At 31.9% G+C, this 15,213-nt stretch overlaps 1 protein-coding gene across 1 annotated transcript in view; it reads left to right on the top strand.

The window, feature by feature from the left end:
- LOC140442486 (sortilin-related receptor-like) overlaps positions 1 to 15,213 on the top strand; it is a 97,813-nt gene that overhangs the window by 37,370 nt on the left and 45,230 nt on the right. The window contains 1 exon segment of the mRNA XM_072533554.1: positions 1,041 to 1,490. Coding sequence (XP_072389655.1) covers positions 1,041 to 1,490 — 450 coding nt within the window.

The raw sequence follows: 15,213 nt of genomic DNA, 5'->3' as shown, positions 1-15,213 counted from the left end.
TCGACTGTACCCAGCTAACTGTGTGACTGCGCCATGTTTTATATTTTATGGGTTTATAAGTTAAACAATATTGTACTAATTAAACTTATATTTTTTTACAATCTTATCAATATCAAAAACATGTCAATCTGTCATGTAGGTTGATTGTTGACTGCCTGAAGTAAGCCATGTCATGTGTATGTAACGTAGCCCCCTGCTACACTGTTACACAGCTATATATTATATTAAACATATACAGGAGAGAATGTTTCCCTGGCGCAGCCCGTTATTTGTTTTTCAGACAGATTCAGACAGGTTCAGACAGTTCCCCCCGAATTCTTACTCTACATTAAACTTTTTCAAGAGTTAGTTTTGTTAAATGTATCAACTGATTTGGTATTCCTAGCTCTTTTATTGCTTTGAACATTTCTCTTCTATTCACAGAGTAGTAGGCTGCTTTGTAGTTTATAAATATGTGATGAGTATTAATGCCATATTCTAATAATGTTGCCATATAATGTTTTTTCTAAAATTTGTTTCAGGGTTGCAATCTGATGAATTGTAGATTTACTACCTCTGAAACCAGCCTGGTATTTTCCTACTGTCCGTTCTGCATACGGTGCCATACAATGACATAGTACTGTGGAAAATATTTTATACGCTGCATTTAGAAGCGTTATTTCTCTGTGGTTAGAGCATTCAAAGATATCTCCTTTTTTTGTATGGTGCAAAGTATTCCAATACTCCATCATTGGGGAGGGATTTCTGTGTCCATATTTCTTTACTAAGCTGCTATAATGCCATTATGGTATCATGGATAGAAAAACATACGTCTGCGTTTAAAAATTGCTTCTGTTTGACATAGATGTAACTCTCTAATGCGCATCAAGCATGATTACACTCTGAGGATGAAATCTGTGAAATACTAAATTATAAAACTATACTGTTGCTGCGATAAAATGGTTTTATAAAAATTTTGTTAATGAAAAAATATAAAATTTGACGTTTCTCAATGTTTTTAAGTGCTTGATCCATTTTATTTTATATTTTGCTTTAGGTAGCTCAGATTTACATGGTGATGGTTTCGTAAAAGTGGCTTCAAATAGCGACGTAGTTTCTCATCCATTTGCCATAGCTGTCTTTAAAAGTAATATGTACTGGGATGACTTGAAGAGAAACTCTATATTCAGTTCAGACAAGGACACTTTTAAGGACGTGCAAGTATTATTAAAAAAGAGAGCAGGACTTATGGATCTTAAGGTATTTGCACATGGAATCCAAATAGGCAAAAATGCTTGTACCAATACAACATGTCCATATATTTGCGTCGGATTACCCAAAAACCGAGAAGCATGCCTTTGTCCTGATGGACTAACAATGGAGAACGGCAAATGTATGTGTCCAGGACACATAGAACCATTTGCCAACATGACTTGCCCAAGCGTTGCCCAAACGTGCCCACCTTCATTCTTTGTTTGTGGAGATGGGAAATGTTTGCCTAATTATTGGAGGTAAGAGAGTTTTTTATTTGTATCGGTATATTAAAAATACACACCAAACTTATTTCGCACATTAATTAGTCAATTGAAAAGGGTTGCAGCTTTGCTGCAACCCTTTAAAAGATTTTCGAAGGGTGATTGAATGCAGGAAACGATAGGACGTAGAGGTACATTCTCCTTGTGTGTTTTAGGTAAACCATAAATTTTTGGTGGAATAGCGTTGTGTAGCTTAAGTGATTTGGCTGTATTTGGTGATATATAACCATTTTTGTCCCATCTGTCAATAAGAGCATTATTTCCTTTTTGGAAAATATTGGTAGGACCATTTCTCAGTTTATGATATATGCTTTCGTCTTTGAAAAGATCATTCATTTTATTGTCGTAATCATTAGATTCCATAATAACGGTTTTATTGGTTTTATCAGGTTTCAGTACAACTACATTTGGATTTTCTCTCAAGAAGGCTTTCGTCTTTTGAACTTTTTTATGCTTTATTTTCAAAAGAATATTTATTTTTGTTTTTAAATTGGTTAAAATATTACAGCACTTTGTTCTTATTTGATGATGTAAATTTGAATTTAAATTAGAAATTTAATTTTCAATCGAACATATAATATCAGATACAGGAATTTCGTTTATTATATCGGACAAACTACTTCAATCCAGAACTCGTTCCCACAAATATGACAAGAACAACGTAACTGCGCTCACAAAGCATGAAAACGAGAAGAAGCATAAATTTGACTTCATTCAAAAACATCAAAATTTTAAAAATCGAATAAAACAAAAAGAAGAGGGAAATATACGAATCAATAGAAATAAAAAGAAATACCAACGCAATCAATGACAAAAAAGATGCACAGAACCTAAATAAAATATATTTCAATATGATTTAAACAATAATAAATATAACACCGCAAAAAATCCTTTTCGACAACAAATGGCATGGTATATTACTCCGGAAACAGTAGTACCCAACACAGACACGGCGTAGCAGTTTTCGTATCTAAGTCTATGATGCAGTCGGTCATTAATTTTACTCCAGTATCAGATCGGCTCTTATTTCTTCAATTACAAACAAACACAAGTAAACTAAATATCATACAGATCTATGCACCTACTGCAGATAAATCCGAGGACGAAATTGAACAATTCTACGAAGAAATCAATCAAGTATTAAAATCGACGAAACCACGAGACATTACCGTAATTCTAGGTGATTTTAACTCAAAAATTGGTAAAGGAAAAAGTGGAAAACATGTAGGAGAATATGGACTCGGTAATAGAAATGAACGAGGTGACAGACTACTTCAATTCTGCCAGGAGAATAACATGATTGCATCTAATACATTCTTCAACTTACCAAAGAGAAGACTTTATACGTGGAAATCACCCCAGGACAATGGCGAAAGAATAATTCGAAACCAGATTGATTTTTTACTGATAAACGAACGATACAGAAACTCCTTAAAATCCGTTAAAGCTTACCCAGGCGCAGATGTCTTTTCAGACCATAACCCTCTAGTAGCGCTAATGAGTATTAAACTAAAAAGATTGGAGCAGAAAAGAAGAGCAAATCAGATAGACGTCAGTCATTTATGTAACCTGGAGGTAAAAGAGAAACTGCAAAAATGTATTAATAATAATTTCAAAATACTTCATGAAAAAGAAACATCTCAGCCAACGAACAACATAGATAAAAAATGGCAAAACGTAAAAATGGCGATAACAGGTCCTGTGAAGAAAATTCTGACTAAAGAAAAACCAAAAATAAAGCAAAGGTGGATGACTGATAAGATCCTTCTTCTCGTGGACAATCGGAGAATAATGAAAGGAAAAAACGAACAAAGGTATAAACAAATACAGAAAGAAATCAAAATAGAAATCAGAATAGCAAAAGAAGATTTTTATAAAAGAAAATGTGAAGAAATAGAGCAATTGCAGGGAAAACATGATATTTTTAATGTACATAAAAAAGTGAAAGAACTTGCAGGTACACAAAAACGTAAGCAGCCAAATACCCTGTATAATGTCAACGGAAACATAATAACAGAACTAGAAGAACAGTTGAAGACATGGAAAAACTATATTGAAGAACTCTTTGCAGATGATAGACAACAATTTGAGCTAAGTAACATACAAGGAGACGAAGGTCCAGAAATAACGGAAGAAGAAGTAATGTACGCACTAAAAAGAATGAAAAATGGTAAAGCCCCAGGTCCAGATGAAATACCAACGGAAATCCTTAAACTACTAGAAAAAGACTCGATTCACATTTTAGTTAAACTTTTCAATAGCATTTATACATCAGGAAAAATACCACAAGAATGATCAGTCTGATGAGCCATGTACTGAAAATATTTCTGAAAATTATACACTCTAGAGTACACAGAAAACTGGAAATGGACATCAATAATACCCAGTTTGGATTCCGAAATGGACTTGGAACAAGAGAGGCGTTGTTTGCACTGAACGATATGTCTCAAAGATGTCTTGACATAAATCAAGATGTATTCATGTGTTTCATAGATTACAACAAGGCCTTTGATAAAGTGCGGCATGATCACCTAATCAGACTCCTGACAGAAAAGAATTTAGATAAACGAGACATCCGACTAATAGCAAATATGTACTACAATCAGAAAGCAGTAGTGAGAGTAGAGAATAATACCACTGAAGAAATTGAAATAAAGCGAGGTGTGAGACAAGGGTGTATACTGTCACCAACCCTGTTTAATCTCTATTCCAAAGACGTAATGAATAGAACACTCTCTGAGCAATCCGTAGGTATTAAAATAAATGGTGTTAGATTAAACAATCTGAGATTTGACGACGACACCGTTCTGATCGCAGAAACACTTGAAGAGCTACAGACATTGGTGAATAAGATAGCAGATTGCAGCGAAGAATATGGACTATCTTTGAACATAAAGAAAACTAAATTTATGGTAATATCGAAATCAACACAAAATGTCCAAAATTTATATTTACACAATGAAATTATCGATCGAGTTAGCAAATACAAATATTTAGGCACTTTTATAAATGAAGACAACGATAGCTCAGCAGAAATCAAAATAAGAATAGAAAAAGCCAGATCCATATTCACTAAAATGAAAAGAGTGTTCTGCGGAAGAGATTTGAGCCTTGAAATGAAACTTCGCCTGATGAGATGTTACGTACTTTCTGTACTGTTCTACGGAATGGAGTCATGGACGTTGAAAAATATTGATACCAAAAAATTAGAGGCATTTGAACTGTGGATATATCGCAGAATCCTGAGAATATCATGGACCGAGAGAGTCACAAATGTCGAGGTCTTGAGAAGAATGGATAAAGAAAAGGAAGTCATATTTACGATCAAAAAACGAAAACTGCAATACTTGGGACACATTACAATAGGCGAAAGATATGAACTGCTTCGAATAATTATGCAAGGGAAAATAGCAGGAAAAAGGTCCATAGGAAGAAGACGAAACTCCTGGCTAAAGAATCTACGGGAATGGTATAGCTGTAGCAGCAACAAATTGTTTCGGTCAGCAGTTTCGAAAATACGTATAGCCCTGATGATCGCCAACCTTCGGAACGAAGATGGCACTTGAAAAAGAAGAAAAAATCCTTAGGGACCATTGTTCTAACGGTAATCAAAACTTGATTGTAATCAAATATTTACAATCAAATACGTCACTGTCAAAATTATTAAAAATTGCTTATTATTATTATCGCTTTGTAAATAAAAACATGAAATTAACTCAGAAAGAGTTTAATTATGGTTTATTTTAAATTAAAACGCAAAAATAATAAAATTAAATAAAATAAATTAGTCAACATAACCTTAAAATGTGACATATTTGATTTTAATTAAATATTTGAGTACAATCAAGTTTTGATTATGGTTCGAAAAATTGAGCCTTAAAGTCATAACATTCTCCACTTTACCTTTTTCGAAAACACCAACGATACACCCATATAAAAATAATTATACACTAATGACAGTAAACCATGAGATATCAGATATCAATTTTATTTCAGTCAATTCGTTAATGTTAGTGTCGTTTTACGTTTTGGTAAGTTCTTTATATATTTTTTAAAATAACTTCTTGTTCGTAATCCTGTACATTTTAGAATCTTGACAAAGGCAAGGGTTTTCTGCCGAAACGTTGATTACAATGGAAAATAAAATCTAGTTTCAAAAATATTACTTATTGAACCTTAACCCAAGACATACTAATATAATATTAAATATAGTACCGTTCAAGAAACTCATAAAATTGTAATATAATATAATATTATATATATATATATATATATATATATATATATATATATATATATATATATATATATATATATACAAAACTCAAATATTTGGGTGTGCAGCGGAAGATAGGACAAAGAAGTACTCTTTTTTTTTTAAAGAAAAAAATTAAAAAAAAAAAAAAAACACTAGAAACTAGAAACACTAACAATTTAATTGCAAAACTTTGTCCGTTAGTCAGTAATTTTTTTAGTAGGTACAGTTTTTTGTAAACAAACATGTTAAGTTAGGTTAGTAATATAAATAACAATCAAATCTATGTGAATATCTAATTAAGATAAAAATATCAAAGTCTAGTTATTGACAAAAAAAAAAAGAAATACGAAAATAAAGAAATAAAAATGCCTCAATTAGCAAATCAATTTTTTTTAATCGATTATTATTATGATATCTGCACGAAAGTAATAATTAAGCAATGTCGTTATATAGTATGTGAGAGTGATATACGCTCTAAATCATGTAAAGACAATACATAGTACTTTATAAATTTTTCAAAGCCTTTATTTCTTTATAAACTACAGTCCATCTAATTTACAAACCGTTGCACGTCACAATATGTTTCATTTAATTTGTATAAATGCATTATAAAGCGTTTTTGTTCATTGTTCCAATCATTTGTTCGGAACACACTATAACTGTAATCGAACGAAGGTGAAATTTTGGCATAAATTGGTAACACTTATTTGACAGTTGCGGTGTTGACACTTTTTTACTTTATTATTTTAAATTTTAAAGTGAATACCTCTTGTTTTATATTTTTACCTATTTAATAAAATCTGTTCTTTTAGAAGAAAATTAGTGTATTTTATTTCAAAAATGTCACGTAAGAATTTAATTAAGTCGTTGTAAAGAGTATAATAATAATTATGTGACCTATTTGATTAAAAATTGATTCAGGATTTTTTTATACTTTGGCAACTATGTCAACTTCAATCTCTGACGTAGATAATGACGTGCAACGGTTTGTAAATTAGAGGGACTGTACGTTATTTCTTTATTAAATAAAAAATATTTATTTAGTAAATATTTCTTTCTAATAAACCAGTGACCTGAGGTATAATTATACAATATTAAAATTTGTAGTAGTTTTTGTGGATAGGTGGCACCATCCCAAATGGTGGGTTGCGACCCGGTACCGGGCCAAGAAAGCAAAATGCCGGATCGCCTCGCCTCGCCGTTTCACAGCTTGCTTTTTAAGGTTAAGTTCTGACTGACGCCACCGCTTTTATTTTGACCTTCCACTACCACATCCATAAAATTACAAATTTCCATCCGCTGCACCGCTGCTTCTTTTATTTCATTATTTCATTCAGTTTAAGCTTGTTGTGTCAAGCCAGAGAGCACGTATTTTTCGTGCATATTAATTACGTTGAATTCGACGATGAATAAATTTGTTATAAAACAAAATACAAGTTCTAATACTTGCACAAACAGACCGTCGAGTGATCTGCAGTCCGGTACATGTTCTAAGAGGCACAATAATAATAGACAGTCGACTAATGTCTATCCAGAGACAGGTACTAGTGGTAATTATAAACGGCCGCTCGATTTGCAGTCTTCAACTATCACAAAAAAGAAGAAGGCGTCCTGGACCTGACAATATTCTGAAGATTACTTACAGTTTGGTTTTATAAAGGGTACTGATGACAAACCATTATGTGTTATTTGTTATGCTGCACTTTCAAATGAGTCCATGAGACCTTCAAAATTAAAGTGGCACTTGGAATTGAAGAGTCAGTAATACAGTGGTAAGCCAATAGATTTTTTTATAAATAAAAAGAGAGAATTAATAGCTACCAAAAAACAAAAAAACTATGTCTTTGAATTTTTTTCAGAACGCTTAATTTGAAAACCTTGTACTGGCTTTTTATGAAATATCAAAATTAATTGCTGAAACCGATTATACTCTCACACAATTGCTGAGAAATTATTAGTTTCAGCAATGAAAATAGAAGCATCTTGGATATGTGATAAAAAGCAGGAAAAGCAAGTAAATTCCCTGTCACTTAAAAGAGTGTAACTATTTTTCCTTGCAAGTTGATGAAAGTACAGACATATCAGATAATGCTAATCTAATGTGTTTTGTAAGATACGATTTTGAAAATACTATTCACGAAGAATTTCAATTTTGTAAATCTCTGTCAACAAGAACAACAGCTGAAGAAATATTTAATCTGATTAATAGCTACATTAATGACAATGGAATAAATGTGTGGGACTAAGTAGCGATGAAGCACGGGCAATGAAAGGCGCTCGTATTGGAGTTTTTTCGAGGATCAAAGCAGTACAGAGGACTAAGCTGTCAAAAAAATGCCACTCCTTTTAACCGAATATAAGCAAGATTGTGTACAATTTATAAACTTCATAAAATCTTGCCTACTGAACTCAAGAGTATTCTCTGCTTTGTGCAAAGAAAGTGAACATGAACATCTTCTTTTACACTGCGATGTGCGCTGGCTATCAAAAGGGATTATTTTAAAAAGACTAATTGATTTTAAGGAGGAAATTTCAATATTCTTAAAACAACATCCACCAACGGCTAGGGATACAATATATTCATTTAAAGACAGTTTTTATGATGTCAATTGGTTAATCAAGGTAGGCATCTTTGTGATATTTTTGACTTCTTGAACAATTTAAACATGACATTACAAGGTAGCAATTTAACTGTATTTAAAGTACAAGAGAAGGTAAAAGCTGCAATAAAAACACTTAATTTATGGACAAGCCGCGCGAAAGCAAAAAATTACAAAACTTTTACAAAGGACAGAACTATAAAAAGAGTATAACATGAATTCATTGCCGGATGAGATTTTAGAGGCTTTCAAGGTACACCTCCTAGAACTGGAAGCAAATCTGAAGGAATATTTTTCCCACATCTACAACAAATGGTCGTAGAATCCGACAGAGGACTTCCGGATTTAGATATTGAGTCAGTAATTGAACTATCGTGTGATAGGACACTCAAAGATATATTTGACAAAATACCACTGATAAAATTTTGGCTGTTTTACCGCCAGGAGTACCCAGTTTTAGCAGAAAATGCGATAAAGTTTCTAATTCCTTTTGTTAAGACCTATAAGTGTGAGGCAGGTTTTTAACAACGGTTTTTCTCAAAAATAAATATAGCAACCGATTGAAAGTTGAACCGGACCTGAGGAAAAAATCAACATCTTTTTCTCCAAACGTGAAGTTTTTAGTTAACCAGAAACAACTGCATACTTCTCATTAATAAAGTATTTGGCTTTTATTTTGTTTTATTACATTTTTGTTTAAGCTAATGATTTTTTATTAAAATATATAAATAAATAAAAATATATAATAAATATTTAAATATGCTTTCTTGTACACACACACCAGGGTATGCACAAAATTTGTGAGTCACGAACGATAAGCACAAAAATAACTGGGCCACGGAAAAATAAGTTTGAGAAACGCTGGCTTGCACCAAAAGAATTCCTATCTATCAACTAACGGCGGCAAATAAAAAAATAGATTTCGTGGAAAGGCTGATAAAGCACAATGCACACTGTTAATCAAATAGGTAAAAGTAAAACAATTACAAAATAACAATTTGGCATTATACAGGGTGCACAAACAATCACATAAATATTAAATCCAAATACATACCTACAATTTGCGTAAATAAACATAAATCCGCATTAGGGGTGTGTAGGTTAATTAAACATAATAAAATACGACAAATTTAGGAAGTCAAAAGAAAAAAGTGCTTGGAAAAAATATAATAGCATAAAACAATAGATAAAATTCTCAAATATTGTAAAAAAGAAAATATGATAAATGAAATACCTACATAAACGAAAATTCCGAATACGAATGACGGAACATTCTGTTGTATTATAAGATCTATGAATGGAGGCAAGAGGGACAAATAAAAACAATTATACTCATGGATAATTGTAAATGGGTAAAAACACATTAAATTTCTTCTTTCTTCTTTCAGTGCCTATTCGTTCCGAATATTGGCAATCATTCTGGCTATAATTATTTTATTGACTGATGCTTTAAATAGATTCGTTGTTGTTGTGGAGAACCATTTCCTCAGGTTCTTCAACCATGATATTCTCCTTCTCCCAATTCCTCGCTTTCCGAATACTTTACCCTGTAGGATTACCTTCAGTAATCTGTATTTAGTGCTGTTTCTCATTATATGTCCGAGATATTCCAACTTTCTCCTTTTAATGGTAGGTATACATCACCTCTCTTTCTTTGCCCACTCTTCGTAATACGGTCTCGTTGGTTATCTTGTCTGTCCATGATATCCTTAGAATTCGCCTGTATAGCCACATCTCGAAGGCTTCAAGTTTTTTCTCCATTGCTTCAGTTAGTGTCCAGGATTCAACTCCGTAATACAATATTGAGAAGATATAACATCGTAGGAGCCTTACTTTTATCTCCAGATTAAGATTGTGGCTTTTAAAGAGTTTGGCCATGTTATTGAATGCACTCCTAGCCTTCTCTATTCTACATTTTATTTCCTGTGAGTGATCCCATTGTTCATTTACTGTTGTTCCAAGATAGTTATACTGTTTTACTCGGTCCACTGGTGTATTATTGATAAGTAGTTGAGCGTCTCTAACTTTATTTTTGCTGATGATCATAAATTTAGTTTTTGTTATATTTACTTGAAGTCAAATCTTTCACTTACTTCATTTACTTTGTTTATCAGTTGCTGTAAACTGTTCAAACTGTCTGCAAAAATAACGGTGTCGTCTGCATAACGGATGTTGTTTAGGCGTTCTCCATTTAGAAGTATTCCATGTTCGCATTTTTCCAAGGCTTCACTAAATATTTCCTCTGAATATAGATTAAATAATATAGGTGAAAGTATACAACCTTGTCTAACGCCTCGTAGAATCTGGATCATTTCCGTTGGTTCACCTCCAAAATTCGTTCTTATTGTGGCTGATTGGTTCCAGTATAAATTTTGTATTATACGCCGATCTTTATCATCCATTTGGGCTTTTGTTAGAATATCCATCATTTTTTGGTGTTGAACTGTATCAAATGCTTTTTGGTAGTCCACAAAGCAGGTGTAAATATCGCAAGTCATATCTCTGCATCTTTGAAATAATACTTGTAGACTAAACAGTGCATCTCTTGTACCTACGCCCTTCATGAATCCAAACTGTGTGTCTTGTATTCTCTCTTCGCATAGCTTGTATATTCTACGATGTATAATTTTAAGAAACTTAAATTTAATGTTTCTAAGAAACATTAAATTTAACAAACAGTAACTGAAGAAAGAAGGAACGAAAAAGACGACCAAAAGCCTGCAGGGACAAACATGAAGGAAGTGAATGTGCTAAAAAGAATTAAAATAGGAAATTTTTACAGTGCTTATTGGATAGAACCAGAAAGTGGCTAGGAGAAGGCGAAAAATAATAGTTGGTAATTGGTGGAATTATATCGAAAGGTATGGTAAACTGTGCAGATTCCAGTGGAATTAGAAAACAACCTTATTACCTCCATACATAAAAAGGGAGATCAATAGCAATGCTGTAATTACTGAGTAATCTACTTATCTGCGCTTACATCCAAAATTTTGTAGAAAATGGGAAACCAACCCTTACTCTCATCAATAAGTGTAAGAATAGCTTAATAGATTTAATTGATATATTTACCTACATAGGAACACGAAAGTAGATCGTAAACGTGTTCCTTAGCTAATATATTAGTGAATTATTATTTAAACAGAACGAACTAAGTATACAAACATGGCCTTGTTTAGAGTGCCAAGTCCATGTTTAACAAATATTATAAAATAGGGAACAAAATTCAATTAGCGGATAGATGTAGAGATTGCTGTCAGTGTAATGTAGTACGAGACTTTGTTAAGCCCATCTGGGTTACTTGTTAAGTGTGTTTAGTTTACTCAATAAAATGTAAAACATCAACCGTAGTTTGAAAAGTAAAGAAGAAGAAGAAGAAGTTGAGATAACACCCCTTTATTCCCTGAACTTCACAATTTATATAAGAATAGAGGAAAAAAGACTTAGGTTGATAGTAGAAAAAAAAATGAAGAAGAACAATATGCTTTTATACGAATAAAACAAACTAATGACAATATATCTATATAAAAGTCTAGGACAATAAGTCACACTGTTTGTCCGGTAGGGTAACTACGTAACCTAGGAAAGAAATCTGAACTAACAATTGACATTTTAATCTACTGAGTCAATCATATTTTGTTCTTGAATCGATACGTTTCATTACAGTGCTTATTGGATAGAACCAGAAAGTGGCTAGGAGAAGACGAAAAATAATAGTTGGTAATTGGTGGAATTATATCGCAAGGTATGGTAAACTATGCAAATTCTAGTGGAATTAGAAAACAACCTTATTGCCTCCTTACATAAAAAGGGAGATCAATATCAATGTTGTAATTACTGAGTAATCTACTTATCTGCGCTTACATCCAAAATTTTGTAGAGAATGGAAAGCTAACCCTTACTCACATTAAGTATAAGAATAGCTTAATATATTTAATTGATATAATTACCTACATAGGAACACGAAAGTAGATCAAGGTTATAAACGTGTTCCTTACCTAAAATATTAGTGAATTATTATTTAAACAGTGCGAACTAAGTATACAAACATGTTTAGAGTGCCAAGTCCATGTTTAACAAATATTATAAAATAGGGAACAGAATTCAATTAGCGGATAGATGTAGAGATTGCTGTCAGTGTAATGTAGTACGAGACTTTGTTAAGCCCATCTGGGTTACTTGTTAAGTGTGTTTAGTTTACTCAATAAAATGTAAAACATCAACCGTAGTTTGAAAAGTAAAGAAGAAGAAGAAGAAGTTGAGATAACACCCCTTTATTCCCTGAACTTCACAATTTATATAAGAATAGAGGAAAAAAGACTTAGGTTGATTGTTAGTAGAAAAAAAAATGAAGAAGAACAAGCTGCTTTTATACGAGAAAACCAAACTAATGACAATATGTCTATATAAAAGGCTAGGACAATAAGTCACACTGTTTGTCCGGTAGGGTAACTACGTAACCTAGGAAAGAAATCTGAACTAACAGTTGACATTTCAATTTACTGAGTCAATCATATTTTCTTCTTGAAACAATACGTTTAATTAATAATACTAATAATATTAATTACATATTAATATAATTTATAATACGATTAATTTTTTCGCAAAATTGACAAAAATATTGGTTGCTGTAATTTTAAGGTAAGATTTAATAAACAAAATAATTTAAAAGCTTTATGTTAGTTTAGATTTAAACACCAATCGCTATCTAGGAAAGAAATATGAACTACCAAATGACATGAATAAACTTATCTGACAGATAAAAATGTAATAAATATTTATTTGCAAAATAAAGTACCGAATAAGAAGTTATCTAGAAGATTATAGTACATCCATTAATAATTTTACAACATAAACATGCCTCATTCTGGTATCAAAGAGACCGCCTTTCAAATCAAGGTTGTCAGACATATTTCCTAAAATTCCTAAGGTTATATTTAAAAAATATTCTCTATTCTCTATTCGTTATTATTCAATTGCTAGTCAACGAACGACACTCTTAAAAAATAATATGAACATATTCTCAAAAAATATATATATAAATTTATTAACTAGGTACTAATATTTCCATGGACTCTTCACTGATGAATTAAAGCAACCGTGAACTTTGTATATATTACTTATACTCTAAGTAATTTTCGAATATCGGCAACATTGTAGTCTGGAGAGAATTTGAATCTTCCGTCCATATCGACGTTGCCATGTTGGTGAATTTAGCGGTAATACTTTTATAGATATAATGATCGACTTTTAAGAAATCAGACAACTTTTAAGAATCCAAGTTCTCAAAAACGGTTTCAAGAATTGTATTATTTTTTCCAAATTTCATTGATTTTGTACCTTACCTGGAAACATAAAAAATTGCAGATATATTAATATGGTATTTAAGTTATATTCACTAATTTTAAACTCATGTATTATGGCAACAGCGAAGCGCAAAGCTATAAATCGTAATGGACACCTGTTTGTCTCGCTATGTGACACCCTAAAATATTTCCTTTTGCAGAGGCGGAGGCTTATTATAAGGTAAGTAATATTATATTTTTCTAGGATGGCATTTTTTAAGATGCATCAACTTCTGTGTTATCAATAAATAATGACAATTATGTTAATGACAGCTCCGAATTAAAAAATAAAGATTTGCACGTACAATCCCAAAGAATAGTTTTAAATATGTATGAGTGTTTGAAAAAAGAAAATATTGGGATGGCTGATAATGCGATTGTTCTAATTGTATCTAATGCATTGCTATTGTCGGCCAAAAATATAACAAAGTCTTCTGCCGATTATCACGAAGATATGACAGCCGATTTATTTGAAAAGTGGTTTGTTGAACAACTCTTGCCCAATATTCCGCCGAATTCAGTGATTGTTATGGATAATGCGTCGTATCATTCCCGCATATTAAATAAAATACCTAATAATAACACGAAAAAGGACGAAATTTTAAAATTTATGCAACTTAAAAACATCACTGTTCCTAAAAAGATTCCAGTAAAGAAAGAATTAATTAGAATGATCAAAAGTCGGAATTTTAAAAACGAATACGTTATTGACACCGTGACTGCATTTATTGTCGTCTGTTATTATGTTGTAGGTTACCGCGAAATCAAAAATATAATCTAAATATTGCTGTTTATAAACTTAGTGCGAGAATATAATATTTAAGGCAGAATCGACCATTTTAATTTTTGTAATAATAGAGCCTTTTTAAGAGGTTTAGATTAAGTCAACCGACAGTGATCTATATTCTGAGAATATATTGTAAATAGTCGTTAATAAAGGATTATAAAAGTTTGTGGTCTCCCCCTTTTTTTTACTTAGTTTAGGCATTCGATGTTTTCATAATATTGATAATGAAAAAAAAGTTTAAACGGAGATAATAGAAATGGGTTGTTACTTGGATATTCTGAATATACGATGAAGCCATTTTGAAGGAGTCTACTAAACAATTCATGAAGAAAATTTCTATAATGTATTCCATATTAAAACCAGATATGTCACAGAACTTTTTATTTATAGAAGATAAGGTATGGGTACTATTTTATCCAATGAAACCAATAAAGCCAATGAAATTGGCTGTAAAGTTGAAAAGATTCAACCGTTCTAATCTACAGCAACATTCTATAACCTAGCGAGATATCGACTAAAATTTTGAAGATGAATTGCTAAATGACGACATTATTGAACTTTCTAAAGTTGAAGATGTTTGAGTTAACCTTATGTAGAAAATATTTCTTAGTAAAGTATTTAGCATAGTTTTATTCGTTAGTTACGCCACTGCAAGATACCACTTAAACCATATGCTTTACGCGCCAAAGACCAGACGCCATTGAGGGGTGAA

This window comes from Diabrotica undecimpunctata, chromosome 5 (genome assembly GCF_040954645.1).
Source record: "Diabrotica undecimpunctata isolate CICGRU chromosome 5, icDiaUnde3, whole genome shotgun sequence".
Taxonomy (NCBI): Eukaryota; Metazoa; Arthropoda; class Insecta; order Coleoptera; family Chrysomelidae; genus Diabrotica; species Diabrotica undecimpunctata.
The sequence above is the reverse complement of the archived record's forward strand: the minus strand, read 5'-3'. Positions and strand labels throughout refer to the sequence as shown.